This window comes from Lepidochelys olivacea (genome assembly GCF_965140295.1).
Source record: "Lepidochelys olivacea isolate rLepOli2 genome assembly, chromosome: 7".
In the NCBI taxonomy this organism is placed as follows: domain Eukaryota; kingdom Metazoa; phylum Chordata; order Testudines; family Cheloniidae; genus Lepidochelys; species Lepidochelys olivacea.
Window position 1 is genome coordinate 29,977,196 of NC_140417.1, and position 24,637 is coordinate 30,001,832.

Here is a 24,637-nt window from a genome sequence, read left to right on the forward strand (position 1 = left end):
AAGCAACCACATGACAAAATGCTACAGGAGCTGATAATTGGCAATCCGGGCACCTTTCCTAGGAGGAAAATGTGGCACCTTAGAGACTGTATTTGAGCATAAGCTTTCGTGAGCTACAGCTCACTTCATCGGATGCATTTCTGTTTGCCAATACAGACTAACACGGCTGCTACTCTGAAACCTTTCCTAGGAGGGTTTCAGAGCTCTTCCTGAAAATGTCAGTGACTTTGACTAGGACATGCACAATGAGCTAAGTGCTGAAAGAGAGACAAACGGCAGCCTTTAGAAAGAGGGCACATTCATCTGGAATGGTCCTTTTCTCCCAGGTAATCAACGTAACTCTTTGACCAGCAGAAACTGTGTGCACAACACAGTTTTATAGCAAAAGCTCACAGCAGGGGAGGGGAGAATGCAGACAAGAAAAGTTTGCCATGTGTAGCAGGCCCAGAAATGCCTCAGGGAGGGCAAAGTAGCCCAAGGGGAAATATACTGAGATACTGAGCCAGTACTCAAATAGCGCTGAAATATGGACCTTAATGGCCTAGAGGTGTCTAGTTATAAAGCACAAAGAGCAGTAGTTAGGTCTTAAAAACCAAATGCACCTTATTACCTCTTATGGAAAGGTCACGATTCAGTTTAGAGAGACAAGGTGGGTGAGGTAATCTCTTTTATTGGACTAACTTCTGTGGGTGAGAGGAACAAGCTTTCTAGACACATACAGCTCTTCTGTCCTGAAGATCTCTGTGTAGCTCAAAAGCTTGTCTCTCTCCCCTGCAACAGAAGTTGGTCCAATAAAAGAGATTACCTCACTCACCATGTCTCTCTAGTATCCTGAGAACCAACATAGCATAATACTGCATAGATTCAGCTCAGTCTTATAGTACTAACTTTCAGAGTGACAGCCATGTTAGTCTGTATTTGCAAAAAGAAAAGGATTACTTGTGGCACCTTAGAGACTAACCAGTTTATTTGAGCATAAGCTTTCGTGAGCTACACGAAAGCTTATGCTCAATAAACTGGTTAAATTGGTTAGTCTCTAAGGTGCCACAAGTAATCCTTTTCTTAGTACTAATTTTGTTACTTAAGTAACAGTCTAGTATTTTTATAAGGCCCTCCCGACCATCACATCCAAGTGCCTCAAATATTACTGAATTTGTCCTCAAAGCCTTGTGGGCTGGGAGGTTTAATTCCCTATGTCATGAATAGGAAACTGAGGCCCAGAAAGATGAAGGGACTTGCCCAAGGACACACAGGAAATCTGTGGCAGAGCCAGGAACTGAACTCAGATCTCCTAAGGCACTAGCCCAGGACTGAATTATGAGACCATCCTCTCAAGTGAGCATAATTTAGCTTGGTATAATCACATACGCAAAACTTTCACTCCATTTGTTTTAGAAGTAGCTTTCTCCTAGAACAACCAAGGTCTGCATACACAGCACATTAAACCTGCCACTTCCTCAGAAATGGACCCCCATAAGAGAGACATGGAAGAGAGGGGTGAAATTACAAACATCATATACCCCATCCAAGGCAGACCACAAGCTCCCTGAGGCAGCCTGTCCCCTCTACAGTGAGCCTCACTCATCACTAGCTGCACAGTTTGACAGGACAATAAAATACAAGGGATTTAGTGTCTTGAGCAAACCGTGAAAAAAATGTAGACCAGTTACCTATTTAGACAGGGAAACCTGGAGGATCCACCGCTAAGAGTTCTCTGGAGAAGCAGAATTGCTTACTGGAGGTGGACCTCGGTGCAGGTTTGGTTCTGTGGGCTACACGCATTGTTCTTAAAGGGGTGTTGAATGCATTTGAATACAGAGCAGATCCTAAATGCACTGGGTGGAAAAAAACCTGAATTCTCATCCAAACGTCCAAGAAATCAACAAGAACAGTTGGCTGGTTTTTAAACTCTCCAGTGGGGTGGGAGGCAAGCCTGAGGCCAATGCTCTGTGCGCTGAGAAATGTGCAAGTAAGTGTGTTGTGCCACCACCATGTTTGAGATTGGGGTGCCCTTTAGCATGTAGGAAGTCGCCTTGGTGACCACAAATCGCCACAATACAGCAACAGCCGGATGTGTTGGAGGTAGCAGAAAAATATCCCAAACAACAGATAAGCACAGCAATTACAATCTCTGCCACAGCAGCAGCACGGGAGCAGAATGACAACGAGTCACCTGGACTCTGGCAGAATCGGAGGAACGGCGCTAAAAATAAACAATCAATGAACTGAGAGGGCTGATTATTTCCCACTAGCCACATGCCTCTCCCTAGCCAGGCACAACCAGGCAGCAGCCCCCACCCACCAGCCCAACACCATCAATTGGGCTTTCACAACAACTAGCATTTTTAGAAAGGTGGTGTGTCCCTGGTTCAGGCACAAGGAGAAAGGGAACACCGTGGGACCTTGAGCACACACCTGAGAGAGAGAGAGAGAGAGAGAGAGAGAGAAGGGTGCTTTCCCCTGAGGTGGCTGTGGGCATGTCGCACGCACAAGATGGGGAAGTTGAGGGACGTGTGGGGCAGAGGAAGTTGATCTCTCTCCTGGATACTTGGGGGAAGAAACAGAATTGGGTTTCACCTAGCTTCCAGAGGGATGGTTCCCCTGGGGATGGATGGACACTGAGCAGGGAGTGGGTGCCCCATGCTGGTCCCTCTGGGCTCAGGAGCAGACATATGTTCCCAAGCAGGTACCACGGTTCAGGTGGGCCGCCACAGCAGTGGGGCCCTGGTATCCTACAGAGCCCACTTCTGGGATAGGAGGGCCCCGAGGTTATCCCAAGGGGCTGGCCACTGCTAGGCTAAGCAGGGAGCTGGGTCCAGGAGCAGGGTCCCCGAGGCCTCTCCATGGAAGAGCAGGGTGGTGGCAGGGAGGAAACAAGGGAACAGCAGGGCAGAGAGAGAGAGGAGACTCCCTAAGAAGGAGCAGCAGGGCAAGGCGGGCTCTGGGGGGAGATGTTGGGGAGACAAAGCAGGAGAAGGGACCAGGGGTAAGTGAAGGTGAGACTCTCCATGGGCAGGGGGCCTGGTCCAGCCAGGTCACCCAGCACGGGGGGCGGGGCTAGGGGTCCGGTCCAGCCGGGTCTCTCCGGGGAGGGGGAAGGGTCCGGTCCGCGCCCCACCAGCCTCTCACCTGGGCACGCAGCTGGGCGAGCTCCGATCCACCTCCCAGGTCGCGTACAGGTTCATCTGCACCGGGCGCCCCGCCGCCCCGCCCGGGGCCGCCCCGCCGGGGGTGAGGGGCCCGGAGCCCGGCTTGGGGGGCAGGGGCGCCGCGCCCGGGGGCTGGGCCGGGGGCTGCCCCGAGGGAGATTGCTGGGGGAGCGCGGCCGCCGCGGGCTGCGGGGCGGGGGCGCGCTGCCCCCCGCCCCCGGGACCCCCGCGCTCCGCCATGAAGCCGAGCCGGACCCGCACCGCTGCCCGGCCCTGCCTGTTGCCCTGGGCGCGCTCCCGCCCGTCGCCGTTCGCTCCCGCTCGCTCCCGAGGGCAGGAGGCGGGGCACGGGGGAGGGCTCGCCGACCTGATTGGTCACAGGGGGACTCGCGCCTCCCCACGGTTCCACCCCGCAGGAGCGCCAGGCTCGTGCCCATGCGGAGGGGCAAGAAACAGAATATGCGGGGGGGGGGGGGGCGCTGAGCCCTGCGAGGACCCGCTTCGGGGAGCGCGCCTCCAACTCCTGCCCGCTGCCCCCCACTAACCCCCTCTGCCCACCCATCCCACTGCCTCCCCCTCCCCACCAACCCAGCCCCCAGCCCCCCTCCCACTAACCCCCTCTGCCCACCCATCCCACTGCCTCCCCCTCCCCACCAACCCAGCCCCCAGCCCCCCTCCCACTAACCCCCTCTGCCCACCCATCCCACTGCCTCCCCCTCCCCACCAACCCAGCCCCCAGCCCCCCTCCCACTAACCCCCTCTGCCCACCCATCCCACTGCCTCCCCCTCCCCACCAACCCAGCCCCCCTCCCACTAACCCCCTCTGCCCACCCATCCCACTGCCTCCCCCTCCCCACCAACCCAGCCCCCCTCCCACTAACCCCCTCTGCCCACCCATCCCACTGCCTCCCCCTCCCCACCAACCCAGCCCCCCTCCCACTAACCCCCTCTGCCCACCCATCCCACTGCCTCCCCCTCCCCACCAACCCAGCCCCCCTCCCACTAACCCCTTCTGCCCACCCATCCCACTGCCTCCCCCTCCCCACCAACCCAGCCCCCCTCCCACTAACCCCTTCTGCCCACCCATCCCACTGCCTCCCCCTCCCCACCAACCCAGCCCCCCTCCCACTAACCCCTTCTGCCCACCCATCCCACTGCCTCCCCCTCCCCACCAACCCAGCCCCCCTCCCACTAACCCCTTCTGCCCACCCATCCCACTGCCTCTCCCTCCCCACCAACCCAGCCCCCCTCCCACTAACCCCTTCTGCCCACCCATCCCACTGCCTCTCCCTCCCCACCAACCCAGCCCCCCTCTCACTAACCCCCTCTGCCCACCCATCCCACTGCCTCCCCCTCCCCACCAACCCAGCCCCCAGCCCCCCTCCCACTAACCCCCTCTGCCTACCCATCCCACTGCCTCCCCCTCCCTACCAACCCAGCCCCCAGCCCCCCTCCCACTAACCCCCTCTGCCCACCCATCCCACTGCCTCCCCCTCCCCACCAACCCAGCCCCCCTCTGCCCACCCATCCCACTGCCTCCCCCTCCCCACCAACCCAGCCCCCCTCCCACTAACCCCTTCTGCCCACCCATCCCACTGCCTCCCCCTCCCCACCAACCCAGCCCCCCTCCCACTAACCCCTTCTGCCCACCCATCCCACTGCCTCCCCCTCCCCACCAACCCAGCCCCCCTCTCACTAACCCCCTCTGCCCACCCATCCCACTGCCTCCCCCTCCCCACCAACCCAGCCCCCAGCCCCCCTCCCACTAACCCCCTCTGCCTACCCATCCCACTGCCTCCCCCTCCCCACCAACCCAGCCCCCCTCCCACTAACCCCCTCTGCCCACCCATCCCATTCCTCCCTTCCACTAACCCCCTCTGCCCACCCATCCCATTCCTCCCCTCTTCCCACCAACCCAGCCCTCCCTCCCACTCACCCCTTCTGCCCACCCCCTCTAATCCTCCCCACCCACCCCACTGCCTCCCTCCAACCCAGTCCCCAGCTCCCCCTCCCACTAACCCCCTCTAATCCTCTGCCCACGCATCCCACTGCCTCCCCACCAACCCAGCCCTCCCTCCCTCCCACTAACCCCCTCTGCCCACCCATCCCACTGCCTCCCCTTCCCACCCTCCTACTAACCCCCTCCCCACTAACCCAGCCCCCAGTCCTCCCTCCCACTCACCCCTTCTGCCCACCCCCTCTAATCCTCCCCACCCACCCCACTGCCTCCCTCCAACCCAGTCCCCAGCTCCCCCTCCCACTAACCCCCTCTGCCCACCCCCACCCCCTCTAATCCTCTGCCCACGCATCCCACTGCCTCCCCACCAACCCAGCCCTCCCTCCCATTAACTGCCTCTAATCCTCTTGCCCCCACCCACCGCACTGCCTCCTCCCCCACCACTAACCCCCTCAGGCCCCTCCCCACTAACCTGGCCCGTCCCCCTTCCCACCCTCCCCACTAACTCTCTCTGCCCCAAACTGGCCCTCCTTCTAATCCTCTCTCTCTCGTCTCACCCTCCCCGCCTAACTAACCCAGCCCATCTCCCACATTAACCCTCTCTGCCCCCACCTGCTAATCCAGCCCCTGTCCCTCTTCCCACCCTTCCCACTAACCATCTCTGCCCACCCCACCACACTGCCCTGGCCAGCCCCCCCTCCCCTCCCCTCCCCTCCCAGCCCCCTTCCCACTGCCCCCACCAAGCCTCCAGGTAGGTAGAGCACCTACTCAAGCACACATTTCTCTGCCCTCTAGTGGCACCATCCACTGCCCCAGTTATGCTAGTGCAGGGGGGCTGGGCCCATGCTGGCTTGGGAGAGCCCTCCCCAGCTTGGGAGTCACTCAGCCCAACTCTGGGCCCCAGGACCCCCCAGGACCCCTCTATGCCAGTAAGGGAATGGTGGGGGGGGGAAGGGCAGGAAACCAGACTGAGGGCACTGGCTCACTTTTCTCCCACTGCCATAGGTGCTGGAACTAGGGGTGCTGCTGCACCCTCTGGCTTGAAGTGGTTTCCATTATATACAGGGTTTAGTTCAGTGGCTCTCAACACCCCCACAACACAGATCATTCCAGCAGCCCCATCCACTGCGATGCACCAGCTTGGGCTCCAGCCGCTAGCCCCAGCCCAAGAGCTCCCCACAGCAACTGCAGGACTGGAGCTTGAAAAGGGAGCAGCCTCTGGAACAGAGTGGGGACAGGAGTCCCGAGGTCTAGGCCCAGCTCTTCATCTGTTTCCCCATTTGCAGGGGTAGAACGGAGGGCATGAGAAGGGTCATAGGTGAGTATTGGGGAACAGGCACCTGTCAGGAACCCAGTCTGACCCCTTGCTATGCAGCCAACCTGCTGCACAGGCCCCAGCTACCACCAAAGGGCAGCAATAGGTCACGGTGCTTACCTGGCCTCAGCTTTCCCTTCCCCAACTCTGGGAGGCCATGTAAAGAACATGGCTGGCAGAGCTCTGGCCTGCAGCCACCTTGGGCCAGGCAAGCACCAAGGCTGTGCCATCCACCTGCTTTCCTCAGGGGGGCAAGCCCCAGGCTGCAGCTGGCAAGGTTAGTTACTGCAAAGGGGTGGGGGTCCTCTCCCCAGTGAAAGAATGCCCCCAGCTTCTTCAGTGCCATCCATGCCCAAATGCTAGCTCAGCATCAGACAGCAAGACCTATCCACCCCTCTGCTCTGTTCTCAACCTGTGAGGCAGCTACTAGTAGTCCACTCTCCCAGGCACATGGCAAAGACCTGCATGCTTGCTGGCAATTGAGGGTGGGGCGGGGAGGAGGAGGACAGCACCTCTTTCCTTGAGCAGCTTTAGAGACTCTCCCAGCCGCTGAGCAAGGCAACCCCTAACTCCCCCCTCCCCACTGTCAAGGTGATGGACAGTAGGAAGCCCGGTCCCCCTGCCATCCCTCCATGTGCCCAAAAGCTCCTGTCTAACCAGAGCAGAACCCCACCCCTGTGCCAGGGCTGTACTGTGCCCACTGCTCTGCATGGCAGTGAGTGTACCAGGGTCACAGGCATTGCCATGCCACCGTGCTGCAGCTACTGGGACCAACAGCAGGAAGCAAAGCGCAGGCATCAGGGCAGAAAGGAGCTGGAGTTTGGATCCCACCTACCCAGCCACTAGCGAGGACAAGGCTGTGGCTCTGACCTCGGGTGGGGCCCACACTGGGCTGACTGAGCTAGTTGTCCCCTGGGGGCACACTCCTGGCTAGCACCCTAGGGTGAAACAAGAATCAGGTTTTCCAGCAGGGCCAAGGGCACAGATCACCTGTGCTGAGGCCAAGGAAAAGTTTCCCGTCTCAAACAGCCACAGCCAACACTGCCCCAAGCTCCAGGACAGCTGGTGCCTGCTGGGGGGCCAGCAGCCTACAGCTATGGCACAAAGGCTACAGCCTGATGTTTCTAGCTCGTTGCTGGTCTAGCAGGACTCCTGGGTTCTCGCCCAGCCCATGGTCACACAGAGCAATGGCAAGTCACTGCCTGCTGCATGGGAATGACTGGCAAGCACTTTAAGATGGCTGAGCGGCAGTGCTGCTTCATATGCAGCTACCCCTTGTCCCCTCTGCCCAGGGCCAGCTCTTCCCAAAGCAGTGAGGGCTGAGACACTACAGTAGGGGCTGCAGCCCCGGGGGGGCGGTCAGTGACCCAGCTCACAGCAGTTTTGCTACAACAGAGGGGGCCCTGCCAGGGGAGAGTACGCCTCAAAGCACAGCCCTACAAGGCAACCTACTCCTTTGCACCCACTGGCGTTTTACAATAGACCGGGAGATCTCACCTGCCTGGCAGAGCCACACATGGAGCCAGCAGGGAACTGGAAGCACAGTGCACAGAGATCACTGTACTCCAAGGCCTGGCACCCAGGCAACAGAAAGCTCTACGTCCAAGTCTCCACAGCGTGGCTTATTGCATGAGGAGCACACCCCCCCTTGTCTGCACTTGCCCCACAGCATTTGGCCAGAGGGGAAGGTGCAGCGGTTGATGGGATCCTGAGACAGCAAAGGGAGGAGGCAGCGCTCGCCTCCTAGAGACAAGATCAAAGGGGCCAGTCTGAGACAGAGCCCAGGCAGGGCCATTGCCCCAGCACCCTGGATTTTATTTACAAAAAAAACACAAAACAATTGGAGGGGGCTGAGCAGCAGGGAGTGCAGTTCTCCCTACAGAACAGGAACAAGTGAGTTAAAAACAGAAGGGATGGGGCTAGAACTTGAACTCTTTGTACTTCTTGCCACCCCCACGCGTGTCCTGGGGCTGTGCTTTCCGCTTCTTCTGCTGCGGGGGGGGGGGGGGGCAGGGGGAGGGGAGAAAGAGAGAGAGAGAGAAAAAGTTCAGCCAGCAAGGGATCATAACCCCCTCCCTGACCCAGACTGTCCCCACATCCTGGGGCTGGACAGGAGCTATGGCACCCCCTAGAGGGGACAGGCTCTGTATCCCAATCAATCCCCCTACCCTGTGGGGCCAGATAGGAGCTGGCACCCCATATAGAGGGTTCAACCCCATATCCCACCCCAAACCCCTTCCCACAGCCCTCACCTTCTGCTTAGCTGCATGCTCAGCCACCATGTCACTGAAGTCCTCCTTCTCCACCTGGGCCTGCTGCTCCCGCACGTGCTCTTCGTACTTCTGGGTCATGGCCATCGGGTCAAGCTCCAACTCCTCAGGAGCCAGCGCCACCTCCACTCCCTGGATCTCTGGCACTGGCCCCTTCCGGCTCATCACCTGCAGGTGAAGGGAAGGGTGAGACGCCAGCACTATGGATAGGAGGGGGAGCCCCTGCCCCCCAGGGAACAGCAGCCAGGGGCCAAGCTAGCCCGGTTTATCTTATGGGGGGGGGGGCACGACAACGGACGGATGGACACACAATCTCTCCCAGGCCGAGCATTTAGTCTTCTCGCCTCAAATGCCCAGGGTTCCCACAGAAACACCCAGACCCTGCGTGGCTCACAGCCACCATGAGATCCTGTGGGCAGTGAGTCCCACAGGCCAACTGCAGTGGGGAAGGCCAGGGCCTTGCACTTGAACTGAGCTTGGGTGGTCTCACTGAATACCCCTTTGTTTGGGATGATGAGACAGGCCTAATCACTGCCCTGAGAGCAGCCCCTGAACCCCACTCCTCTGCCCCTGTTGGGCCCATGCTCTACCTCTCCCCAGCCACATGTTCCTTCCAGCCCCCCCAACAGCAGCACTTGACCAAGCCATTCTAAACCAGGCATTCAAATCCCAGCCCCGAGCCGTTCTCTGCTCGGAAGCAGGGGACTGTCTAGGCCCGAATGCCAGCCCACCTCCATTTCGGATAGGGTGCCCTGAATGACTCGCTGCATCCAGGAGTCCCAACTTCAGTTCTAGCCTGGCCCTTCAGCAGCCAAGGGCCACCTTTTGCCCTCCATGCTGCTCAACCCCTTTCCATAGCCCACCCAGCTGAGTCCTGCCCCCTTCCCCGCACCATAGCTTTCCAGCTCCCTCTGCTCCAATGCTGCCTGCTCCCCCCAGTACCCGATTCCCTGCCCAGCTGGCCCTCTCCCTGCTCTAGATCACTAGTGAACACAGAACAGTGGTTATGCCAAGGATGAGCAGCCCCATCCCACTGCCGGGAAGCCTTGTCACCACAACTGCTCCAGGGGCCCAGAGAACATAGGTGGGTTCCAGAAGTACAGGCCCCCATCCCGCCAAGCCGTTGGTTCTGGTCCCTTAGCTCACCCGGCTGGCTGGCCTGTGTCACTCACCGTGGACATGTCATAGATGTGAGTGGAACCCATCATAGCACCCCCAACCGTGGCTGTTCGCTTCTCTGGCAGCACTGTGAAGAGCTGGGGCGTCTCGCTGCTGTGGGTAAAGCGGGGGCAGAGACAAGATCAGCACAACAGGCCATGAGTGCCAGGGGGACAGAAATGCAGCTACCTCGGGGGTGGGATGTTTGGTATCCAGACAGCAGTTTGGGACAAGAAGTGGAAAAGAGAGTCTGACCCTAATGAAACAGCAGGAGGGATTTGGGAAGCAGAATGGAAACAGCAGGGCTGAGACTGGGCCAAGAGAACAGTGCTAAGAGCCCCAACTGGGAAAGTAAGTGACTGAGAGCCCTCCAAAACAACAGGATCACCAATAGCACCCTACCCCACTCCCTGCCGTACAGCTCCCCTTAGTGCCACATGGGAGCATTAGGGCCAGCACAGGCTGCACAGGACGATACCCCCTGGGGTTCCATGGGATTCTCCCTGAGTCCTGCTCACCCCCGCTGTCTCTGGGGGAGTGGAGTGGCCCAAGCAAGGCAGAGGCCTGACTTACCCATCCATGGCCTCCTCTATCTTCTTCTTCCTCAGTTCAATGAGCTCGGGAGTCTCCATGCCAGCAGGGACAGAGGAGAAGCCGCCTGGCGTGATCAGGCCACTGAGGAGGAAGGGCAAATGGTTAGAGACAGCACCTGGGCCACATGGCCTGGCTGGAATGGAGGAGCCCCCACATGGCCCTCACTGACCATGCCCCCACCTGCCACAACCCCATGGCAGCCCCCACCCCGGATAGGCATCGACCTGTCAGCTGGGGTAATGAAGCCCGTCTCATCTGGCTTCTCCTCATCACTCTCCTCCTCCTCTTCCTCCTCTGAGGATTCCTCATCTGATGGCTCCAGCTCCCCCCAGGGTGTCCGGTCGATTTCCTCCTCTTCTGCCTTGGTCTGAAATGAGGGGAGATGGGTTGGACAGAGGAAGGTGTGGGGAAGAGGGGCCTCTCCCCACTGGAGGGTGCTGCTCCGATTCAGCTGCCTAGCAGGCAGACAGGCTGGCTCAGAGGAGTAGGGAATGGGCTTTCCTCCTATAGGGGGCACCATTCCACCCCCAGTACAAGTAGGAACAGGGGGTTCAGTCTCCAAGGTTCAGGGATCTAATCTTTTCCCCAGCACCAGCCTTGCTGCCCCTTTGCTCTGCCTCAGCTCATCAGCCCCACTGAGGAGCACAGTTCCAGGGGTCCTACTGACACCCAGTGGGGAGATAATGAGTCAGTGCAGGCTGTGTATTCGTCTTGGTTCCCACCACCCTGGAAGAGCCCCAGCCTGGTTGGCAGTACCAAAGAGGGGGAATGCCAGCCAGTGGCTGGCCCCTAGCTCATCCCACTGCACCTAGAAAGCTACAGGAATGGCATGTGACCCCAATCCCTCAGGCAATGGCTATTCCCACCCCCCACATAGTCTCTCCAGGGCCGTGATCACTTGGCTACCTACCTGGAACTCAGAAGCATTGGTCCCAAAGACGTCTCCATACAGGGGCTTCCCAGTCTCATCAACAGGAGGCTTCCCCCAGCCCCCGGCATGGTACCCGAACGAGCAGCCCTGGGACAAGAGGAAAGAGTTATTCAGGCTGCAGAGGACAGTGGAGTCCAGTGGGTTAGAGCAGGGGGTGACTGGAAGCCAGGACTCCTAGGCTCTGGTCCTAGCCCAGCCACTGACTCTGGCTAAGTCACCTCCCATCTGTGGGCCTTAATCTGGGGCTGGGAAGCTGGGCCAGTGCTCCTCCCACCCCTTGTGAGCGCGCTGGGTTCTAGGTAGAAGGGGTAGATTCCACCCTGGGATGGTTAATGCAGGTCTCTGGATGGTGCAAGTGGCGCAGGGGGAAGAAGAGCATATAACCACGTGGAGTGTGGAAACACAGGAACAAGAAGATGCATGGAGTGCCGGATGAAAACGATGGGGGGGGGGGGTAGGGGGTGGCTCAGGAGTGGGAAGCAGGAAAGAGGCCATTGCTTCAGCTTGGTCTTTGCTAGGAAAAGGGGAGTCTCAGGGATAGAGTCACACTGCATTGGCAGGCTGAGCTTTTGGGGGAGCCCAGTGCCTCAGCTGCACGAGTCCCCCTTTTCCCCCTAGCGAAAAGGGCCAAACAGGGAGGGGCTTCTTGGAATGGGACCACTCCAACAGACACCCTGGCACCAGTGACAGTGCCATAGGCCATTCGAGAGCCCCGCAGACACTCGGAGCACATGCTGGGGTGAGGGAACATTCCTCAGCGCCCTGTAGGACAGACACAGCCACTCACCTCTGGGATGGGTGAATTGAGGCCCGGGATCTTCAGGTTAGGGTAGGAGGGGGGTGGGCCATAGCGCTGCATGGCAATCAGCCATGGGGGTGGCACTTTGTGGGCATTCTGGAACCAGGAGAGACATGGAATTAGCCAATAGGACAGACTTACTTGCCCAGCCCTGGCTAACCAGCCCTCAGGACCATCAGCAAGGAAGTCCCAAGAGGGGACCAAAAAAACTCATCTCTCGCTCACACAGGCATCCCTCAGTCCCAACCTACAGCCCCCTGCTACCTGCCTCCCCACCACCACAGCTCTGCCAGTGCCCTGCAATCCCACCCTACAGCTGCTCTGCTGTTCTAGCCCTGAGGTGCCCAGCCATGCAGTGGCCATGACTAGCTGCCTCCCAAAGGCTGGCTGTAGGATCAGCAGGTGAGGGTCGCACCAGCTTACGCCCCGCCCCGACAGGCAGCTTCCAAGAGCACTTACCGGGCCAACGGGCATCCCCAAGGCAATACGCAGTTCATCTGACAGGTCCCCCGGTTTCTTCTCTTTCAACCGTGTCTCAAACTCCTTGCCCTGGTGAAGAGGGGAGTCTTGGTCAGAGCACCAAGGTGCCCTAATGCTAGTGGGCTGATCACTGCCTAGCACCCAGCTTGGGGGAGAGGCTCCAGCAATCAGAAATCCAAGGTCAGAGAGAGCCAGGCCAGGATGGGTTTTCCTTCCTAGCCCACAATCCCCAGCTGTCTGCCAGAGATTAAGACTGCCCCCCTGAGTCGCAGCATGGGGCACGCCCTGGGCACAGACCCCAGCCAGAGCCACTGCCCCATCTTAGGGAGTCCTGTAGGGACAGGGCTTCCCCTGGCCCTACACCCACCTCATAGTAGAGGTCTCCATGGATGGTGAGCTTGGGCTTGGTCTGCCACTTGAAGAAGGCGTCATGCAGCTTCTGGTAGTCAATGTCGATCTTGCCCATCTTGGGGCGAACCTTCTCCCGCATCTTTGACTTCATTGTCTTCTGCTCCTCCTACGGGGGGAGGGAGAAAGGAGAGGGTGAGCACACCTCAGCCATGCCACGGGCCCCCTCCAGCTGCAGGGACAGACAGTACCACCAGACACAGCCTCCTGCCACCCCCTGCAGGGCCCAGGATGCAAAACCATCTCCAGGAGGCAGACCTGACCTACCAACAAATGCGGCGGGGTGTGTGTGTGGATGGGAAATATGACAATGGATAACGGGACCAAGTCTTGCAATCATCCGAGGCAGGGAAATGTAGCACCAGCCCCCCCAAGTCACCACACAGCAACTGAGATCAGAGGGGGAGCTGAGAGTAGGGACTGTTTATATAGAGGTCCCTCGACTGGCACCGAGATGCAGCTACCTCTGCAGTGTGGGTACCTTTTCCTGCAGCGCCTCTCGCATCTCCTGGATGCCCGTGCGCTTGATGAAGTCAGGCAGCTCGAAAGGCGGCTTCTCAATGCCCCGCTTGCCCTGCAAGTATTTGCGCTTGAAGCACCAGTGCCGGGGCACAGGCACCGAGTTGCGGGTGGCCTTGAGGTGAACCAGCAGCTTGGGGTCCTGGGCGGTCACATCATGCATCTCCACCACGTCTGGACGTGCCACAAGCTGGGAACAGGACAGCAGAGGCTTAACCCTCCAAGTGCCCTCCCATTATCCCTACCCCAGGCCATCAGCTTAACTTTTAGAGCACCAGAACCTTCTCTCTTCCCTTCCCGCATTCCCAGCGACTGTATCAGATTCCCCCTGCTCCATCAGCCCCAGCCCAGCCAGACAGCAGAGGCCGAAGGGTCCCAACAGGACCCGAGGCAAGTTCATCCTGGGAGATCCCTTGCTGGTACCATGTCCCCAGCGAGAAAAAGCACGGCCCAACACCCAGCTGGGTCAGTTTCACTCTTGCTGCTTAAATAGTGCCAACCCAACTGGCCAAGCTGGGCCATCAGCCCAGAGGGCACCAACCCCAATGCAGAGTCCCCTGAACCAGGGCTCAGCCCCACAGTGTCTTGAGCAGAGCCAGCTCTGTTCCACAGAGGATGCCCTTTCAGAGAAGCTGTGACACCCACATGGCGCTGGGATGCCTGACCATCTCACCTGTTTGAGCTCTGCCACCGTGAAACGATTCATACGTCTCAGCTTCTTCTTAGACAGTTTGGGGGCCTCAGGTTTCTTCTCCTAGACCCAAAAAAGCAGCATAACAGGCCCGGCTCATCCAGCGCGAGTCCCCCACACCACTTCCACCAGATCAGACCCATGGACCCAGTACCCCCCCACACACACACACTAATACTGGCCAGTGCAAGCTGCAGATGAAGGATCTCCCACTCCCAATAAAGCACCTCCCTGCAGCACTAGCCCAGCTTTGTAGCCCCAGGGCCATGACACCAACTGGGGTCAATGCAGATGCCAGCTTAATTGATCCCTAGCAATACCTGCCCCCAAGTCTCTCCTGAGCTCTGGGCCATTGTGGTGCCAGGAAGTTCCACTGGCTAGCTGCCTGGCCCCACCCCCTAGCCCACCTGTTCATCATCAGAACTGTCATCATCACTGCCCTTCCGGTCCTCCTCGAAGCCTTTCTTCTTGGGTGCAGCTGCGCTCTCTGGCTTGTCTGCCTTGTCAGGTTCCTTCTCTTTATCTTTCTTTACATCATCCGTCAGCTGTGGAGGCAAGGGAGGGTGAGAAGGGGCCAAGGCTGGAGACTCCATCCCCAGGGAGGGGACACTGACTGGATGGAGATTTAAGCAGGAGCACATGAGCTTGAGCAATTGTCCCCCAAGGAGCAGCTGGGAGCCCCACAGCGACAGAGGCACAAGACTTGGGAGGGGCGGGGGAACAGAGTGAAGAAGGCTCCTTTCCCATCTCCTCAGAGGAGCTAGCAGGACCCCAAAGGGAGCAGATGGGGGAATACAGGCCATGTGGGGGTGCTCCTGCCCTGGGGGATGAAGATCTCCAAGCCAGGCCCTTAAGGAAGAGGAGGGACTTCTGAACTATGGAAGGGAAGGTTCCCCTCCTCTCACCACCAGGTCTCCCCTCCCGCCTACCCAGGGATCAGCCAAGGCTCCCAACTCAGCAGCAGATGCAAGAACCCAGCTTGTGCCCACTTCCAGGCTGCAGGGAACATGATGCTAGAGGGCAGACACCTATCTGTATCCTGATGAGGCAGGAAGCACTGCCCCCAGAGTCATGGCAGATGGAGCTTGCAGCTACTTCCCCTGCCCCATTGCAAACAGATCACCACAAGATTTGGGGCTCAGTGCAGCCTGTGAGTCTCCCCTTGCCCCACTGAAGAGAGGGGTTTAAAAGAGCTGGGGATAGAACTCAGGAGTCCCGACTTCCAGCCCCACTGTTCTAACCACTAGATCCCACTGCCCCACCCAGGAGTCCTGGCACCCTTCTATGATATAACCACTAGACCCCACTCCTTGGTCAGATGCCAGGACTTGAACCACTAGAGGCTCCTTTACCTGTGTAGCGCCAAAACCCCAGGGCTGCACCCTGAGCCTGGCTCACCTTGAAGGCATCGAAGATCCTCTTGAAGAAGATGAAGTTGGGATCATAGATCTCCGGCTCCTCAGTGACATACTCAATCTCCACCACTGACTCGCTGTCTTTGGGCTCAGTGCGTGGAGATTCCTTCTCCCCTTTGCCCTCTGCTGCCACACGTGCCTTCTTCTTCTTCTTCCGGTTACGGCGCTTACGGTTCCTCTGCCGACAGAAGTGTATTAATACCTACAGATCCCTCCCCTGGTGCTCAGATGCAGCCACCTCTGGGGTGGAGCAGAGGGGCTGTTTATACAGGGAACTCTCCCCAGTGCTGAGATGCAGTCACACTTCATCCTGTAAGTGGCAGCTCTCCAACTGCACATGACAGGGCTGCACCATATACGGCAGACATGAAGAAGAATTCTGGAGGAGGAACTTTATGGTGACGGCATGAAATGATTCTGACAATCATCCTGCAGGATGCTGGGCTTGGCACAGCAGCTCTCGTGAGGCTAGAGCCTCAGCTTTACGTGGCAGTTTCCCAGCTGCTGTGAAGGGTTTTCAACCTAAAGCCCCCTGAATGCAAAGGGAAAGATCTCCCACCTCCTTTCACTCCTAGCATCCCTGTTGCAGGAAGTGGTAAGTTTCACATGCCACTCAGTCAATTTCACTCCCATCCCTCCCCACACTGGCAGCTAGGGAAGATTCAAACGCCTTAATTGGAAACATGGTTCATAGGAATCTATTACATTCCAAGCCAATGTTTTCAGCCTCAGCATCAAGGCCTGTGCTCAGCTGATGCAGTCACTTTAAATCTACCTGTCGCAAGCCAGGCTGAGGTTAGACTAGGGCAGGGGTTCTCAAACTGGGGGTCGCGAGCTGTCAGCCTCCACCCCAAACCCTGTTTTGCCTCCAGCGTTTATAACGGTGTTAAATATATTTTAAAAGTGTTTTTAAATTTATAAGCGGAGGGGGGTGTCACACTCAGAGGCTTGCTGTGTGAAAGGGTTCACCAGTAAAAAAGTTTGAGAACCTCTGGACTAGTGGGCAAGTGCCCATCTCAGCATCTAACAGAGCTCTCTGCTTCTGAAAATAGACAAGCCTCATTCAACAGAAGGGAAAACCAAAGCACAGAGAGATGAAGGGGTTGACCAGACCTTACACAGCAAGCCAATGACAGACTAGGAATAGAATCCAGGAGTCCAGGCTCCCCTGCTCTCCTCCCAGAAGTGAGGAGAGAATCCAGGAGTCCTGGCTCCCAGCTTCCCCCCTCTAAGCCACTTGACATGCTGGAGCTGGGAACTAAAGTGAGGCACGCAGCCTGCTCACCTCTTTCTTTGATAGAGCCATGTCTTCTTCTGTCTCGGAAGCAGAGATACTGATCAATGCCTTCAAATCTGTCTCCATATCATCATCTACTGAAATACAGTGAGATCAGCAAGGTGTGTGGGGGTCAGACACACTGCAGCAAGCTCTGGGGGAAGAGAAGGAGGGGACAGCCCTGCCAACCCCTCAGAACTGCATGCTGGGAGCAGGAGTGACCAACCACATTACAAGGGAGGCCAATTCTCCCGCGCCCCCCCTTAGACACATGCCAACCAGCCCCCATTTGTCACAGTACAAGAGTTGGCTAGTGGGGGGTGCAGCATATAGAAGGAACACAACCCAGTTGGGTTAGTTGCCTCTGCTTTGTGGGGAGCATTACCAAGGGACAGGAGATGGTCTCCCTAGGAGGCACCTGCCAATCCTGTCTTCTGGGGTATGGACACTGCAGAGAAGGGTTAATACTGGGGTGCACCTGAAAGGCAGGATTCCACCTGCCTTCAGACAGCACCAAGCTCTTGGGTAAGTCCCAACAGCAGCTACCAATGCCAGGGCACAACTGAAAAACAGGGCAGGAGAAGCAAGAGGCTTGAGAATGAGGAGGACACAGATCACTGGCATGCAATTCCAGGCTCTAACCTCTAGGCTCCATTCCCACATGAGCCAGTAGTACAATCCAAGAGTCCTGACTCCCAGTCCCCCACCAGCTCTAACACATTAGACTCTCCTCCCAACCCAGAGCTGGGGATAGAACCCAGGTGTCCGTCCTGACCCTCCAGAGCTCCCGCCCTTGCTCCCTACAGCATCTCCTGCTGGGAGAGGCCAGGGCTCTGCCTTCAGCCAGAGCTCCTGCCCCAAACCACACAGGAAGAATGGAAGGAGCCTGTTACCTGTGGTGCCAGGCACAGTTATGAGCTCCTCCTGCCGGATCTCCTTGAGTTGCAGGATCTTCTCCAGGGCCTGAGGGATCTTGGGGCCAACAGTGGAATCGTCTGTCTACAAACAGAGGCGATCACTAAGCAGGGGGATGCACCACAACAGGACCCACAGGCTGGCTTGGACAGGAACAACCCAGGAGTCCTGGCTCCTAACAGCCCGCCCAGACCCCATTCCCTCCCAGAGCCAGGTACAGAACCCACCCTGTGTGAGTGGATATGAATTCTTCTCTTTACCTCCAACACGTCTCAGAAAACTGCCCACCTGCAACAGGCCACCCTCCAGCCACCACCTTCTGTATCCTTACCTCTCGGCCTTCTTCCCCAGGAGGCGGTGGTGGCCCCCGCGGCCTTGGGCCAGGGGGACCAATAGGAACTCCAGGCAGCGGGGGTCCTACAGGGGCACTACCTAGATGGACAGGAGACACACACACGAAAGGGGTGAGTCCCCATAAGGAACTGATCTGAAGTAACCAGCCCCCTGCTTCCAAAGCAGGGGCAGCATCCAGGGCCTAGATCAGAGCCAGAGCCTGCTAGAGGCAAAATCCCCAACTGTGGTATGGAATCTGGGGTAATAATCTCACCTCGTGGCACCATTGGGGGCCTTGGTCCTAAGGGTCTGACAGGCCCCACATCCAGAGGGGGTCTGGGCACCGGGGGGGCCAGCTTGGCCATTTCTTTCTGTCGCTCCTGTTCTAGTAAGACTGCAGCCTGAGACAAGGAAAACACATGCAGAGGTCACTGATGGGTGGGAGCTGAAGATCAGCAGCCCTCCCCCTCAGCCTTCCCCACAGGATGTCTGAAGGTTATTGGGGGAGACTGTAGGCTAAAAAAGGGGGCACCAGGCTGGGTGGGCCCCCTTGTTACTGGAGGGGCCCACTGAGTGGGGTACCAGTGCAGACAGGGGAGACATATGGCACCGGTAAGCAGCAACCTCACCAGTTAGTCCACCCCACCCATGTCCTAGCCCCGAATGCCCAGTGCGATGCCGCTGCATGGGGCTTTAACCATGTCTGCTGCTCCAGCAATTCCTGCTCCTTCAGCTTCTCCCTGAATGAGTGCTCCCCCTGCAAGGAGTGAGGGGGAGGGCAAAGCGCTGGGAACCAGCTGTGAGCAAGTGGCACCCATCCCCTGCCTGCTCAGGGCTTTGGGAAAGGACCAGCAGCAGAGGCAACAATCTGGGAATGGGTCAGCAGGGGCGTGCAGAACTTTTTGTTTTTTTGGGAGGGGCTGGGGGGGCAGACAGGGAGCTGAATGGATCTCAGCATCTGTTCTCTGCCAGAACAGGACAGCAATTGGGTCCAATTCAGTTCAATATTAGAGAGGAGAGAGCAGCGTCTCTTCTGCAACTTGAGGAGGGAAGGAACCGGATCAGGCTCCTTCAGGCCCCGATGCAACATACAGACCCCACTGCTCTGCTACCTGGTCGGTTTCACCCACGTCTCTCCCTATTCCCTGGCTACGGGCAGATAGAACAGATTGCACAAGCTAGAATTTGAAGGCGAAATTTCCCTCACCCAGCGTTGAGAAATAGCTGCCACCAAAGTGGGGCACAAGGCTATATATACAGGGATCCTTCATATAGTGCTGAGATGTGGCCACCTCTGGGGCACAGAGGCTGCTCAGCATTAGCACTTCACAATAGTTTAGGGCAGGATGTGAAGAATCATATACACACCTAACACTGCACTTGGGAAGGAGGGATTTGAGGAGGCCAAATGGCCAGGACCCCAGGATTAAAAAGCCCAGACTCTTGGCAAACAAAGTGGTTGAATCTTCATTATACATCATCTGGCAGATATCCTGCCGCACAGGGCTAACCACACTGGGGCATTCGGGTCAGCACTCACTGCCAAGGGAGAGTGCCCCTGAAGATCCCTGCAGCATAGCACCTCCTCACACCACATACGGGGCACTGATGTCAGCACTGACAGACAGGGAAGAGCACAAAGACTGAGCCCCGACAGCACAGCACCCCTTAGTGCCCCCCTGAGGCCAGCACTGAGGGAGAGCACCTCTGACCTGCTGCCGGCAACACAGCCCTTACCTGCTTAGCCCTCTCTTCCTGCTGCATTAGCATGGCTGCCTGCTGCTGCGCCAGCTTCAGACGATCTTCCTCTGACAGAGCCGAGGGGTCCACACTCTGCATGCGGAGGGGGGGGCCCATGCCTGGGGGCGGCGGAGGGGGCCCCACGCCCATGGGGAAGTTGAGACTGATGCCAGGGGGAGGAGGAGGGGGTGGCGGGGGCTGCATGGGTGGCATCCCCATGGGGGGAGGGGGCAAGGGGATCCCAGGGAGCTGTGAACGAGAAAAAAAGATGACGAGATAAGGACCAGCACAGAGTGTGCAGGATCACAAAGCAATTCATAGGTTATTTATACCAAGATCCATTGCCCAGCACTGAGATGCTGTGTCCCACTGCAGAGGCAGCACTAACAGCCCAGGAGCCACAAAGCAACGCTGAGCATGCTCAGTATAGGAAGAGGAGGTGGCTCCTGGATCCCAGACACAGTTGGAGGGACTTCGGAAGGTAGAACAGCACTGTTCTTCAGGATGCTGGGGTTAGCAATAGCTCCTGGCAGGAAGTACCAACAGATGTCAGTCACCCTGAGAAGCTGCACAGCAGCTGTTGCATAGGAGAGCTATGGCAGGGCAGTCAGCCCCTGTGACCTAGCCAGGCCAGGATTCCTCCTCTCCATATCCCCCTCACTTACCTGTCCAGGTATCGGGGGTGGGGTGGGCTTGTCACCATCATCTCCCCTAAGAGACGGCCTGCTCAGCACGATGCCAGTCTGCGGAGGGAAGACACAGTAAATGCAGCTGCAAAGCAGGTGAAAGCCTATCCACTGGGGAGCCTCTCTCTCAGACTCCCACTGACTTGTGCTGGGTCAGGAGAGGAACTCCAGGCTCTGGGGAGGCCAATACACCACCATGGCAAGAAAAGATATTAGTGTGGAGCTCTCCAAGCAAGATGGAGCCTGGGGGCACTGCACATACACCCCCACAACACAGAATACCAGAGTCTCCATAGCCAAGACAGAAAGCAGGATGGGGATACTGATGCCCACAGGGCATGTGGCTCAGAGAGGGGATAGAAGTAAGGCCACCCCCCGCAGCCCACACACTAGCTTCATCCCCGCAGGTTGCACTATAATTGCCCTAATTATTATGAACACAAGCAGACATACTGGAAAGGTGAGGCCTCAGCAGAACACTTGCCATTAACCCTCTGCTGTTGGGCGGGTGGGTGGGCTGGCTAGTCAGACCCTGCTGTCTTTTGGGACAGGAAGGAATACAGGAGCCCAGATGAAATCTCAATGACCCTCACTAGGACAGAGCTCCTTGCTGGCACGCAAACAGCGCTGGCTATGTCACTGGTGCCCCCAACTCCTACCCAACATGGCAGCAGCAACCACATGTTCCAGTCTTAAGATAAAGATCACAAGTTTCCTTCCACAGGTCGCTAGCACCCAAGATGGTTCAATCAGGTGATTGTCACAACCCAGCTTACTGTTCATGCCGAGTGGTACCTCTCAGGCCCCTGTTAACATAGTATCTGAGCGCCTCCCAGTTGTTAATTTGTTTATCCTTACAGGTATGGCATCACTATTATCCCCATTATACAGATGCCAAACTGAGGCCTAAAGAGGCTGGGTGACTCACCCAAGATTTCCCGGGGAATCTGTGGCACAGCAGGGACTAGAACCCAGATCTCCCTAGTCCCAGCTAGTGCCCTAACCACTACAGCAGCCTTCATCTTCTAACGCTGCTCATTTACTCTAACACCAGTGAATCCAGGCTGAGAGCCTCCTGGCTCCTAGTCAATGTCACTAGACACAAGGCTGTTGCGTGCCATTACTGCTCACACTGTGTAGTTGGCATGGTGTGCATGTGGCTATGGGGGCGTAAAGGTGGGAGCCCTCTACATGCCCCCATGCATGTTTGGGGTGTGACACTACAGTACATGCCAAGCAGTAAGGTCTCCCACTGCCAGTTGCCAGCCCCAGGTTTGGGCCTCCATACGGATGCCTTTCATATAGAAGAGTTGGGATGTGGGTGCCAAGCAGGGGTGAAAGTAACTTAAGGGACTTACCAGTACTCAGGACTGCCGAGGTCCTGAGCAAGGTTGGGGTGGGAGGGGCAGCTCAACCAGAAGGGGCGGGGCTGGGGCCAGACTCCCCCAGCCAGCCCTTCAGCAGCAATTTAAATGGCCCAGGGCTCCCAGCCGGCGCTGCCTCTACAGCAGCGACCGAAGCCCTGGGCCCTTTAAATTACTGCCAGAGCCCCGGAGTAGTGGCAGTGATTTAAAGGGCCTGGGGCTCCAGCCATAGGGTAGCAGCAGCAGCAGCAGCCAGGAGCCCCAGGCCCTTTTAAATGGCCTTGCCCTGGGGAAGCTACCCCTTTTGGCCCCCCTCATCAGCGGCCCTGCCGGTATGGTCGGCTGTGTACCGGCTCTTACTGGTACGCAGTTGCGAACCGTACCGGCCTACTTCCACTTCTGGTGCCAGGGCTCAAGCTTGGAGCACTGGGGCGGCTGTTTCTGATGGCAGAGCAAGTCCCTCGCCCCATGTGAGTAGCCTGCGTTTGGTGGTGTGTGCGCACGGGAGAGAGGCTGTTCCTCACCTGCAGCGTGTATGTCTGCAGCCTCTCCACCAGCTCCTCACGGCTGCCTGGAAAACACAGGTGAAGGGTCAGCGCTCACAGACCAACACCGACGCTGAGCCACCACCAGCTGCCTTTCCCCACCCTAGCGCTCCCCCACCCCTCGCAGCCCAGCAGGCTCCCGTCCGCCCCCAAACCTACCCCACGCCTCTGGGCTGCCCGGGAAACGCAGCTCGGAGCCCGCGGGCCGGCACAGAGCCTGCCCCCCTCACACGGCCCCAGCTCGCCCACCGCCAGTGGGGCTTCCCGCCCCCCGGGCCCCAGACGCCCCCTGACAGGCGCCACCCCCACTCCCATCACCCCAGCAGCTCCCACCCCCTCTCCTAGGTGGGGTTCCCCTCCCCCAGCGGGGCTCACCGCTCCCCCCCCCCGCATGGGCCCCGGGTGCCCCTGGAGGGAGCCGCCGCCCCCCACTCAGCCAGTTCCCCCCCGGTCCGGCCTCCACCTTGCACCGGGGCCCCGATCTCGGCCAACTTCGCTTGCAGCTCGGCGGGCGCCCAGGCCCCGTAGGCCGGCAGCGGCAGCTCCCCCTTCGGCGGCTCTGGGTGCTCGGTCGCCATCTTCCCGCCACCTCCGACCCTGAACAGCCGCCGTAGGCACCGCCACCACGCAAACACGCGGCGGGTGACCCACAGCCTTCTGGGTGTTGTAGTCCTAGGAACTTCCCCATTAGGGCAACGTCAAAAGCGCGCATGTAACGAAGCGACCAGTAAGGAAACAAGGTACCGCGCTGTCCACTGGGAGTTGTAGTTCTGAGGCATGCGGGCGCTGACCCCCTCCAGTAGCTTTGCTTGCTGGGAATTGTGGTTCTGAAGGGCTGGAGAGGCCAGCGCGGGACTGATCGAGGCTTAAGGAAGAAGCCTGTGAATTAAGAACTGTAACATCCAGTGGGTGGCAAAATTGCTAGATCTAAATACTGCCTAGTGTAATAAGGTTTAAGATTTGGCTTGTGCCCTTATCTTTTATTTTCTTTGGTAACTAGCTCTGACCCCTTACATCTATCACTTTCCCAACAGCATCACAGTGTAAGAGGGAGCCCAGGTTGGTGAGACAGGGGACTCAGCAGTCCCACAGTTCAGATTGCACCCCAGGAACTGCAACATGCCTACACATCGGTGGAGCGCCTCCGCCACACAAGGAAGCGACCAAGGAAGAGCAAAGAGGACATGTTTCAAGGGTTGCTCCAATCCTCAGGCTGAAAAACAAGAACACAGGGCATGGAGAGAGACTTTAAAAGAAAATTATAAAATAGACAGGCAGGACAGAAAGGAGAGCCAGGAGCGAATTGTAATGGGCCAGGAGTGGATGATAAAAGTGATGGAGGAGCAAACAGAGTTATTGAAGTCCCTAATCATGCTGCAGGCAGAATTCATGTGTGCTCTGCAGCTCCTTCAGCCAATACAGAACTGCTTTCCATGCCCTCCCCAAATTCCTCCCACACATACCTTGTAACTTCCTGGCCCGTCTCAGTACCCCTTCACTCTACCCCTTCGGACAGTTTCCAGAATGATAGCTGGACTTACACACAGCTATAAGAGCCTACACTGCCCTTCATTGTTATCTCCCTTCTCACGAAGCCTTTTGTGTGTGTTGTTAATTGGTATTTAATAAAAACATACTCTCTGAATGATAACCAATCTTCATTTGTCTGCTACACATGGTGGTTGCTGCCGGAATTAATACACAGTTAATCATTTGCTGAGAACAAATCACGGTCAGGAATAATCAAGGTTTTCATGCATGGCAGCAAGTTAACAAAGCATGGCAGAGTGCTGTATAGAAAGACATCTTTCTGGATGCTTACTGGAGCTCATTGTCAAAATGGTGCCTTAAAGCCTCCCTGATTCAAATAGCACCCTCCACCCTTGTACCCTCCTAATAGCCCTGGTATCTGGCTGCTCAAAATCAGCCTCTGTGTTCCACCCTGGGGGAAACTTTTAACCTCAGTTCACAAATAATATGGAGCTCGCAGCAGGCTGCTGTGACCATGGGAATATTTTCCTCATTTAGGACTAACCTGCCATAAAGGCAGCGCCAGCATGCTTTTAATCTGCCAAAGGCACATTCTATGGTC

General features: G+C 57.6%; 2 protein-coding genes across 5 annotated transcripts in view; both read right to left on the reverse strand.

The window, feature by feature from the left end:
* PACS1 (phosphofurin acidic cluster sorting protein 1) overlaps nt 1–3,448 on the reverse strand; it is a 112,322-nt gene extending 108,874 nt beyond the window's left edge. For 2 of the 3 annotated variants that reach the window (XM_084632874.1, XM_084632873.1), the window contains exon 1: nt 3,130–3,447. In XM_084632874.1, coding sequence (XP_084489000.1) covers nt 3,130–3,389 — 260 coding nt within the window. In that variant the 5' untranslated portion in view covers nt 3,390–3,447. Of the gene's footprint in view, nt 1–3,129 lie in introns of all 3 variants that reach the window. The other variant, XM_084632875.1, reaches the window with a different exon arrangement.
* Nucleotides 3,449–8,191: 4,743 nt separating this feature from the next.
* On the reverse strand, nt 8,192–23,166 carry SF3B2 (splicing factor 3b subunit 2). 2 transcript variants are annotated; one of them, XM_084633848.1, is made up of 21 exons: nt 23,009–23,166; nt 22,525–22,571; nt 20,616–20,693; nt 19,948–20,199; nt 18,485–18,611; nt 18,209–18,309; nt 17,856–17,961; nt 16,972–17,057; nt 15,670–15,864; nt 14,679–14,816; nt 14,254–14,334; nt 13,543–13,770; nt 13,021–13,170; nt 12,633–12,722; nt 12,162–12,269; nt 11,354–11,461; nt 10,668–10,810; nt 10,423–10,524; nt 9,864–9,963; nt 8,674–8,859; nt 8,192–8,412 (listed from the first exon to the last, which is right to left on the reverse strand). In XM_084633848.1, exons 1-21 carry the CDS (start codon nt 23,121–23,123, stop codon nt 8,341–8,343), a joined length of 2,613 nt encoding a protein of 870 aa, XP_084489974.1. In that variant the 5' UTR covers nt 23,124–23,166; the 3' UTR covers nt 8,192–8,340. The 2 variants fall into 2 exon arrangements, with proteins under 2 accessions (XP_084489974.1, XP_084489973.1); XM_084633847.1 differs by having other exon boundaries at nt 16,972–17,060.
* Between the last annotated feature and the right edge of the window lie 1,471 nt (nt 23,167–24,637).

Excerpts from the sequence above, each read along its gene's own strand:
- SF3B2 (XM_084633847.1), bottom strand. The coding sequence starts at position 23,123 with ATGGCGACCGAGCACCCAGAGCCGCCGAAGGGGGAGCTGCCGCTGCCG. Across the intron at positions 14,335-14,678 it reads ACAGTTCTGATGATGAACAG|GAGAAGAAACCTGAGGCCCC; the intron begins GTGGGCTAGGGG and ends TTTTGGGTCTAG. Across the intron at positions 12,270-12,632 it reads TGGGGATGCCCGTTGGCCCG|AATGCCCACAAAGTGCCACC; the intron begins GTAAGTGCTCTT and ends TCCTGGTTCCAG.